This window comes from Doryrhamphus excisus, chromosome 1 (assembly GCF_030265055.1).
Source record: "Doryrhamphus excisus isolate RoL2022-K1 chromosome 1, RoL_Dexc_1.0, whole genome shotgun sequence".
Lineage (NCBI taxonomy): Eukaryota > Metazoa > Chordata > Actinopteri > Syngnathiformes > Syngnathidae > Doryrhamphus > Doryrhamphus excisus.
Window position 1 is genome coordinate 1,789,887 of NC_080466.1, and position 9,681 is coordinate 1,799,567.

General features: G+C 42.1%; 2 protein-coding genes across 2 annotated transcripts; one reads left to right on the forward strand and one right to left on the reverse strand.

Moving 5' to 3' along the window:
• The first annotated feature begins 3,216 nt into the window (after window positions 1–3,216).
• taf5 (TAF5 RNA polymerase II, TATA box binding protein (TBP)-associated factor) lies at window positions 3,217–8,546 on the forward strand. Its single transcript, XM_058058411.1, has 11 exons — window positions 3,217–3,649; window positions 4,700–4,931; window positions 5,008–5,323; window positions 5,430–5,593; window positions 6,162–6,297; window positions 6,411–6,531; window positions 6,907–7,036; window positions 7,126–7,290; window positions 7,360–7,537; window positions 7,610–7,787; window positions 8,070–8,546. Exons 1-11 carry the CDS (start codon window positions 3,241–3,243, stop codon window positions 8,282–8,284), a joined length of 2,244 nt encoding a protein of 747 aa, XP_057914394.1. The 5' UTR covers window positions 3,217–3,240; the 3' UTR covers window positions 8,285–8,546.
• On the reverse strand, window positions 8,520–9,613 carry atp5md (ATP synthase membrane subunit k). The gene is made up of 4 exons (XM_058059132.1): window positions 9,496–9,613; window positions 8,905–9,008; window positions 8,731–8,821; window positions 8,520–8,662 (listed from the first exon to the last, which is right to left on the reverse strand). The coding sequence occupies exons 2-3, from the start codon at window positions 8,989–8,991 to the stop codon at window positions 8,732–8,734; spliced, it is 177 nt and encodes a 58-aa protein (XP_057915115.1). The 5' UTR covers window positions 8,992–9,008; window positions 9,496–9,613; the 3' UTR covers window positions 8,520–8,662; window position 8,731.
• Between the last annotated feature and the right edge of the window lie 68 nt (window positions 9,614–9,681).

Below are 9,681 nucleotides of genomic sequence, written 5' to 3' on the forward strand. Positions count from 1 at the left end.
GGAACCAAAGCAAAGTTTATTTAATTTTTCTGTTTTTAATAAATGCATTTTTTGTTGTTTTTTTTGGAAAACCTCGCCCAGTCTCGCCCAGACCCTAGCTCCAGTGGCCCCCAAGTAAATTGAGTTTGAGACCCCTGCCTTACAAGGTCTACAACCTGCGTGCAGGATTCAGTTCTCTAGTTAGGTCAGTATTGAATAATGCAGACCCCCGTTACATTTCATCACCCAAATAGAGGCGTGTGCTTGTGCCAGTACTTTGCCTTCAGAGCCATTATTCTGCTTGGATGAGCAAAACGCTCTCAGATTCCTACATGCACGTACCTACAAGAGCACCAATGAATCTACTTGTACCTCATATGTCACAGAAATACACAAATTACACACAAATATATAATGTCATGTTTTCGTATTTGTGTATTTGTACACAAAATCACCTTCAATGTGGCAATGCTTACCTTCAGCCGCCCTGCCCCTCCTGTCCTCTGATTCCCACCCACCCAGCTTCTCTCCTCCTGTCCTCTTTTCCTTTTCCTCACTCCTCTTCTCCTTGAGCTGTTTCAACCTCTTCTGAGAGTCACACTTCATGAATTATTTACACCTGCATCACCGCGGGGGACTTCTGCTGCGCCGCCTGACCATTTCCGACTCAAAGAAAAGCCACAGAGTGTTTTCTAAAAAGCAACAAACTGAAGTATGCTCAATTTTGGGGGTTTCACGTGCGCTGACACACCATGGTGCTGAACCATGACGTCATATCAAAGAAATAAATAGGGGGGAGGTGGTGCAAGCCTTGTTTGATTGCCATTATGTGGAGTACATCCAACGAGATGAACACGACAGACGTGGAATCATCTTCAAGACAATTATATGCCAAGCTCTGTAATGATTGATATATATATATTTAGCATCATGTGTAGATGGTGAATTTTCTTGATTTAAAGCTTCATGCAGCCTACGGTGCTCGTTCTCACAGCTGCAAAAATAACACAAGGATTCAGAAATAAAAGTGACTGTAGACCCGCCACGCCCCAGCCTGTGCCCCCACATCACTGCTGCCTCACATGCAAATATGCATGCTCTGCGGAGATATATATTAGGAATGACACATTACACCCCGCATGCATAAATTGCTGTAAATGTATCAATCTTATAGGATGGAGGCGCTGATTTTGATTTAAACCTCCTTTATACAGCCTCACGGCTATCTCATTAGAGGACATTTTACATAGCTTGAAGCAACACTTGATGCACATTAAAGATGTAAACAAAACAATAGCCTGTTAATTTGAAGCATGTGTGGGAGCTGCAGCAGAATCTGAATGGTAAATATCAATAGAATGAGGAGCGTCATACATTTGTATGGACCCAGGCGTGTTAAGTATACTGTATATAGAACGTTCTTTGATGCTTTGTTTCATTTAGAAAGCTGCTGGTGTTGAGTGAAGCCACACCCTGTGCCTCTTCATAGAGGAAACAAGGAGCAAAAAACACCACACACACACACACACACACAGTCACCAGTGAGGTGTGAAAGGAGGGTACGATATGCGTCTTTCACCTCCTCTCTTATCCATTTCATTATTTTCATCAAGAGCAGTGTTACATAAAAATGTATTAGATCAATTGGTTTTTCACTATTTAAATTTATCTGAGAAAAAAATACCAGATTTAACCAAAAAATTTAATTTTGGTTTATTTAATCTACATAAAAGTATACAAATTTGACTTTTAATGTGCTTAGAATGCCCTAATTATAGTATGTACAATACATACAATAGTGGTGCTGTATCATACAGTATATCATATTTTGTATTGCCAAATTGGAAAAATTTGATGCATGACAATGGGTTACATTTTTGAAGGTACCATATATTTTACTGCCTGCACTTTATTGTATTCCATTAACTAACATACCTTTTGTTTGACATGAGATGAGAAACACTATGCCAGCTTGTGCAATGAGTCTCCACAGATGACCACGCCCTGAAATGCTGATGTTAACATGGGTGTCTCCCACAGCTACCAAACAACCCCCCATCCCTCCTGCACGCTGGAGAAAAGCCCCTGCAATGTTATACAATGTCCTTCTGCTTGCACTGTGAACCCCTTCGTTTGTCTATATAAAATGTCAATAAAACTATATTAAATGAACACTTAAGCGGTATGGATGCACTTTAAAAACATAGAGGTGTATATATTTAATTATACACATAGATGTTTGCAGTTTTGCACCATATGAAACACTATCAAATGAGTTAGTGAATGTAATTTATTGAAAATAGGATTAAATAATATAATAAACGGCGAGGAAACTGATAATGTATAAGAATGAGGTATCATGAATGAGCCCATGATGACTTGGCTGATTCTCACAAGGGCAATATTGATGCTTTTAGGCGGAGTATCTGACAGCATATTTCTTTGTCTTTTCTGCAACATCTTACTACAGGTCATGGTGATGGGGCTTCAGGGAAGGGCAGTGGTATTGTATGATCAAACTGCCCCCATCTGGTATAAAATGGTACTTTCCATAACCATATAGGCTACTTACCGTCACCGAGGATAAGTGTGTTGTGGGTTTGACTTTTAGATTATTTTGAGTCTTTGTATTTTATTTTTGTTATGAAATGGGTGAAGTATAATTAAGAATTTCCTCCCACATTCTAAAAACATGCTAGGTTAATTGGCGACTCCAAATTGTCCATAGGTATGAATGTGAGTGTGAATGGTTGTTTGTCTATATGTGCCCTGTGATTGGCTGGCCACCAGTCCAGGGATGTACCCTATCCACCTCTCACTCAAAGACAGCTGGGATAGACTCCAGCATACCACCACGACCCTAGTGAGGATAAGCGGCATAGAAAACAAATGGATGGATAATGAAGAATTTCTGGGGAGCAATGTAATTACTGTGCCTGTACAATAGTGAATGTTTTGTTCATAAGATATAGATAAAATCCATTGTTAACATCTCTAAATTGTACATATACAATTATAAATATGTTGTACACAAAACAAAAATCCCACATTTCTCTTACTTTTCACATTTGACTAAAGAGTTAAAATGTTTATCCACTAGTTGTGAACTGGATTGGACTGAAATGGATAGTGCACCACGTGACAACCAAGGCGCCCTCAAAGAGTGACGTAATTCAAAGCTAGCCAATCAGGTGGCATTATGTAGCACCACGAGGTCTTGACTTTTTTTGCACCGTTGCACATGCGCAATTCATTTCGAAAATGGCGGCCGTACAAGGCGGTATGGCTGACGCTGTTGAAATAAAGGACATTAAAACAGAACCACCCGTGGATGGCATTCCGAACAACAATGCGAACGATGGAAAGCTACATTCTACGTCCCCTGGGCCCGGTGCTTCGGGTGGAAGTAACAAACCAGCGACAGGAGCTCCGGAGGAGCAACAGACGTTGCTGGCTATTCTGCAATTCCTTAAAAAGAACCAACTGGCGGAGTCCGTCGACATTTTGCGTCGCGAAGCTGGATTACCGGAGGATTTGTTGGATTTGAAGGCGAGTGATGTGTCCTCGGGCTCTGGGGGTGCACCGGGAACTGTGGAGGGAGGAGGTCTGGATGCCAACTCTCTTCTAAGTCGTGTGACATCCTCCGCTGCAGCCCAGGCGCCAGTCAAAGGTCTGATATCACCATGGAAATTGATATAGCAATGTTGTTACTCATGTAATTTTAAAAAAAAAAGTACGGGTTTTATCACTGCGTTCTATTATCTGTGATCATTCAGTTTCAACAGTTTTGGATATTAGTATTCATTTTACAAAGGATCTTTTAACCCATCATCATCAGAATCTATTGTGTGCTAGAGATGCTGTGCTGTGTTTTTTTGCACTGACCATTATAATTGAATTGTAAATATGGCGTCCAACAATAACGCATTAAGACATTGCACATCCACGCTTGATGCATGATAACAGATGCAAAAAAAATGGCGACATCCAAAAGTAAGGTCCCATTCTGCCCCCTTATATTCTCAGATTCCTTCATGTGAACAGTACAGTCTGTCCGTGTAACAACAAGTTTGCAGTAATAAATCGGTTATTAGTGTAAGTGGGAACTTATATACAGTGTGCAATAGGGGAAACCAATCTAAGTGACGCACACTGTACACCGCACATCTGAACAAACCGAAATAAAAACATTAAATGAGAGAGTAATTTTTAAAAGCAATTCATTACTGTTGATTTCATAGGAACTGATCCTTTCACATGTTCAAGGATATGATTTCTATCCATCATGCTGGAGCCTATCCCAGCTGTCGTCGAGCGAGAGGCGGGGTACACGCTGGACCGGTTGCCAGCCAATCACAGGGCACATATAGACAAACAACCATTCACACTCACAATCATACCTATGAACGATTCGGAGTCGGTAATGAACCTAACATGCCTGTTTTTGGAATGTGGGTGGGGGGACTGAAGTACCCGGAGAAAACCCACGCACGCAGGGCTTCCTGGTCTCCTGACTGGGTGGCCTACATGCTAACCACTCAGTCACCGTGCAGCCTAATGAGTGGAAAAACATGGAAAAAAAAACAAATGTTTTGAACAGCAAGTGTTTTCTTTTGATGCTTTTTGAGTAGAAAATGAATGAATGAATGAACTAATGCATGAATCAATGCACTAGGAGCTAGCGAGTGCTAATGTGATAGCATGCTAACTTGTTTTTCAGCCCCCCCCGGAGAGGACCAGCCAGATGTGAGCGTGGTTCTGTCAGCTTACAGCCAGCAAGGCGACCCAGCTCTCTATGAGGCGTACTACAGCGGCTTGAAAAAGTTTATCGAAACGGTTTTGGACTGTCACAGAGCAGAACTGTCCCAGGTGTTCTACCCACTGTTTGTGCACATGTACCTGGAACTTGTCTACAACAACCACGAGAACGAGGCCAAGGCATTCTTTGAAAAGTGAGTTTCCGTACAGTCAGCGTTACTTTTGTCCGCTTGCTTGACTTTTTAATGAACTGCTTCCACTTTATGTCAGGTTTAGCGGGGATCAAGAGTGCTATTATAAGGAAGACCTTCACGTTTTGTCTGGTTTGACAAAGAAGGAGCACATGCGAGGCAACGAGACCCTGCTAGACTTTCGCACCAGCAAATTTGTCCTCCGAATCTCCCGTGACTCGTACCAGCTACTCAAGAGGCACCTGCAGGAGCGCCAGAACAACCAGATTTGGAACATCATCCAGGAGCACCTCTACATCGACATCTTTGACGGCATGCCACGCAGCAAGAGTCAGATCGATGCCATGTCCGGCAGCCTGGCAGGAGAAGCCAAGAGAGAGGCTAATAAGGCGAAGGTTGGCAATGTTTAAACCCCCTGCTTGTGTGCCGCGTTCAATCATTTTGAGAGCTGTCTCGTAGAGTCAATTGGCTTTTATAAGAATTGTGTCATGTTTTGGCTAGGTTTACTACGGATTGCTTAAGGAACCGGAAATTGAACTTCCACTTGATGATGAGGATGAAGAGGCGGAGAATGAAGAGGGGAAACCCAAGAAGAAGAAACCCAAAAAGGACAGCATGGGTTCCAAGAGCAAGAAGCAGGATCCCAATGCCCCGTCACAGACAAGGTATAAATTTGCATTTATATGTGTTTTTAGGCGGTGGTCTAGGGGTTAGCGCACAGACCTCACAGCTAGGAGACCAGGGTTCAATTCCACCCTCGGGCATCTCTGTGTGGAGTTTGCATGTTCTCCCCGTGCATGCGTGGGTTTTCTCCGGGTACTCCGGTTTCCTCCCACATTCCAAAAACATGCTAGGTTAATTGGCGACTCCAAATTGTCCATAGGTATGAATGTGAGTGTGAATGGTTGTTTGTCTATATGTGCCCTGTGATTGGCTGGCGACCAGTCTCGGGTGTACCCCGCCTTACGCCCGAAGACAGCTGGGATAGGCTCCAGCACCCCCCGCGACCCTTGTGAGGAAAAGCGGTAGAAAATGAATGAATGAATGAATGTGTTTTTAGGCGTATGTGAACACATTATTTTAAAGCAAATAATGGCCTCTCTTTGTCCCGTTATTGCTATCTTTCCATGCACTAATGTTGACGATGAGCGCTACCAACACCAACACAGATAGATTGTAGTCCTGAAGCAATGCAAGGAACATTTCATGTAAACTGTTCTCTTTGTTTCTCAGAATACCTCTTCCGGAATTAAAAGATTCTGACAAACTGGACAAGATAATGTACATGAAAGAGGCCACCAAAAGGATCCGACTCGGACCAGATAACCTTCCTTCCATTTGCTTCTACTCTTTTCTCAATGCGTATCAGGTCTTGAACTCATCACTTTTTCATGAATGTTCAAAGGTGTCAAGTACACCAAATATGGACTACCTTCTTCTTCTTTTGGTCTGACTTTTTCCATGTCGTCCGTTGACCTGCAGGGTCTAACTGCTGTGGACATCACAGATGACTCCAGCTTAATTGCAGGAGGCTTCGCTGACTCTTCAGTCAGATTATGGAGTGTCACTCCGAAAAAGCTACGCAAAGTCAAGTCGGCAGCAGGTAAAGTGAATAAACACTCTTTAATTCTATTTAATTGAAATATGTTCTCATGGGGAATGTGAAGTCCTAGGCAAAAAAAATGGATGAATTGTGCACGTTCGTTCGGACCCAGAGGCAGTAACATGTGCTTTATGGAGACATATATTCATATTAGAATAGTTTACATTATATAGCATTTTGTTTTATAAACAATGACGATGTATTGTCCTTTTTTGATATTTTCCATGTCACCATTGTGTGGATTGTCACCAAAATTTAATTAAAAATACTTAAAATCACAAAAATCTTCATTGATTGGTGGTGAACTCCTCCTGGCTTTCACGCAGCAGCTTGTTGCACATTGAAGCCGACTTTGTCCTTCCTTTCTTCCTCAAGACTTGAATCTGATTGACAAAGAGTCAGATGATGTGCTGGAGAGGATCATGGATGAAAAAACCGCCAGCGAGTCCAAGATGCTGTATGGGCACAGCGGTCCTGTGTATGGTATCAGTTTCAGCCCAGACAGGTAAAACAACAGCCGTGCTCCATTCATCACACACATTCTCCTGAGTGACCTTGACCCTCAACGCCACACATGCTATCATGCGCTTTTAGAAACTACCTGTTGTCCAGCTCTGAAGATGGCACCGTGAGGCTGTGGAGTCTCCAAACCTTTACATGCCTCGTGGGCTACAAAGGTCACAACTACCCAGTGTGGGATACACAATTTTCTCCACACGGGTACTATTTTATCTCCGGGGGACATGACCGAGTTGCCCGGTAAGAACTGTAGGAAATACAGTATAAAGAAGATGAACTAACGTGTGCTCTGCTTTTTCTCTTGCTTAGTCTATGGGCTACAGATCACTACCAGCCACTGCGGATGTTTGCTGGCCACTTGGCAGACATTACTTGCACCCGCTTCCATCCGAACTCAAATTATGTTGCAACGGGATCATCTGACCGCACCATTCGTCTGTGGGATGTTCTCACAGGAAACTGTGTTCGCATCTTCACTGGTCACAAGGTTAGAACTGTAAATGTAATTCCTTTTAATGTACCGTATATATTAATTGAATGCTCGTATTGCATCTTCTAGGGTCCAATCCATGCTCTGTCATTCTCTCCCAATGGAAAGTTTTTGGCTTCGGGGGCGACTGATGGCAGAGTTCTTCTGTGGGACATTGGTCACGGTCTCATGGTTGGAGAGCTCAAAGGCCACACAGACACCATCTACTCTCTGAGGTTCAGCAGGGATGGAGAGATTCTTGCCTCTGGTGGGTACCCGCCTTTCCAAAAGTGTTCTTTGATAAATTATTATTTTAGGGTGGTTTCTTCCTTATTTTTGACCTATGGTCTTAAACTTTTGATCAGCTGATGAGCAGCTTAATTCAGTTTGTTTGGAGTAAAGTGCTTACTCGGTTTTTGTCTCACTCCCATTTCTTCTTTTTGCATCTTAAAGTTCTACTTAAGAGCCAACAGTGTACACTGTAAATTCTTGCAATATTTCAACTGGTCTTAACATTTTCATCAGCAGTGAACATGTTTATCTCCTCCAGGATCTATGGATAACACGGTTCGCCTGTGGGACGCCATGAAAGCGTTTGATGATTTGGAGACTGATGACTTCACGGCAGCCACAGGACACATTCACCTACAAGACAACTCGCAGGAGCTTCTGCTTGGCTCCTACACAACTAAATCTTCACCAGTCATACACCTTCACTTCACCCGCAGAAATCTCCTGTTGGCAGCAGGTGCCTACAATCCATAAGACCAAAAAAAGTATACTGAATTGAGAAACCATCTACAAAAGCTTCACATCGAGCATTTTAGTGTCTCCTCCACAAATGACTGATAGTATTGGGCAGTGTGAAAAGACTTGCATACATTTTGTAAATGATGTTTGCCAACTCCTACACTGGACCTAAATGAAGTTCTCCTAAGACGGTGCCATTGTAACTGGTAACAATGATAGAAATACTTTTGTATTCTTTTTATAGCTAAACATGTAAATAAAAAAAGGGTTTTCTATGTTTTGGCCATAAACGATCTTTATTGTTAACATAAGGAAACCAAACAGTTATTTTATTACAAGTACACCCAGCTGCCTCTTCCACTCCCAGCAGTCAGACTTGGTCAATATGTACATCTGTGAAGGATATAGGATAGTTCAGCAATACATACATATGTGTGTACATTTGGACTACCTTTACTTACATTACTTTTCAGCGATGGCGGCTTGTTTCTTGGGCTTTAATTTGAAGAAAAGGCCAATGGCTAGCAGGGAAGCATATGTGGCCAAAACACACTAAGGACAGAAGTTACAAATTACAAAAAATACAAAAGTGAAATAACGTTAATAGCACGCGTACAGAAGTACTTTCAACTCACATTCCTCCTGCCTACGTTGGTGTACGAGTTGAAGTACTTGGCAAGTCCAGTGAACTGGGGGTTCGATCCGCTGTCATGACCTCCCATGATGGACGTTGGTGATCCTACATCAGGATGAAGTTAAAGGGATTATATTTTTACAATACAAATGACAAAAGAACTCAGTGCATAAGATATAAGTGAGATAATATAAGAGATAAGTGCATGAAACAATACAAAGTTAAATAAAGTTACATGTTAATTTTCCACCATGGCCAATATTTTGCAACACAATAGTGTTTGCACCTTAGTAATGTCGAATTACTTAAATGTCCAAAACTCACCTCAGTGAAACAAATAGGAGCAGATATGATGTCTCCGTTGAGATTATTGATATCGTTTTGCGCCATATTATGATTCTAACAGCATGAATTGCATCAAACTGACATTGACTTGTTAGCATAGTCTGCTAACAGCCATGTACGGAGCACTACAGTGAGTTATAGGCGCCTGGTATATTTGTCAATAAACTTGCAAATTATATATGAATATACATTTGTATAGTTACGCCCTAACAGAAAGTGAGTGACGAGATAAAGTATTTGTTCTTACCTTTGCCACAAGACCCTTGAGAAACTAGAGAGACGTGTGCCCTTCAATTGGAGGCCTTGACGCTAGTAAGGAAAGGAAGTCCCGCCTACTTAGTTCACTTAATGTCTGTGATACTATTGGTTCAAAATAATGACGTAGCGAAATAACCGCACAACCTGATTGCTGAATGGCCAGAAAAATGTCAAT

Bases quoted from the DNA above. Each gene is read 5' to 3' on its own strand.
- taf5 (XM_058058411.1), top strand. From the start codon at position 3,241: ATGGCGGCCGTACAAGGCGGTATGGCTGACGCTGTTGAAATAAAGGAC. The intron at 4,932-5,007 runs GTGAGTTTCCGT...ACTTTATGTCAG, and splicing joins GCCAAGGCATTCTTTGAAAA to GTTTAGCGGGGATCAAGAGT. The intron at 6,298-6,410 runs GTCTTGAACTCA...GTTGACCTGCAG, and splicing joins CTTTTCTCAATGCGTATCAG to GGTCTAACTGCTGTGGACAT.
- atp5md (XM_058059132.1), bottom strand. From the start codon at position 8,991: ATGGGAGGTCATGACAGCGGATCGAACCCCCAGTTCACTGGACTTGCC. The intron at 8,822-8,904 runs GTGAGTTGAAAG...TTCTGTCCTTAG, and splicing joins CCAACGTAGGCAGGAGGAAT to TGTGTTTTGGCCACATATGC.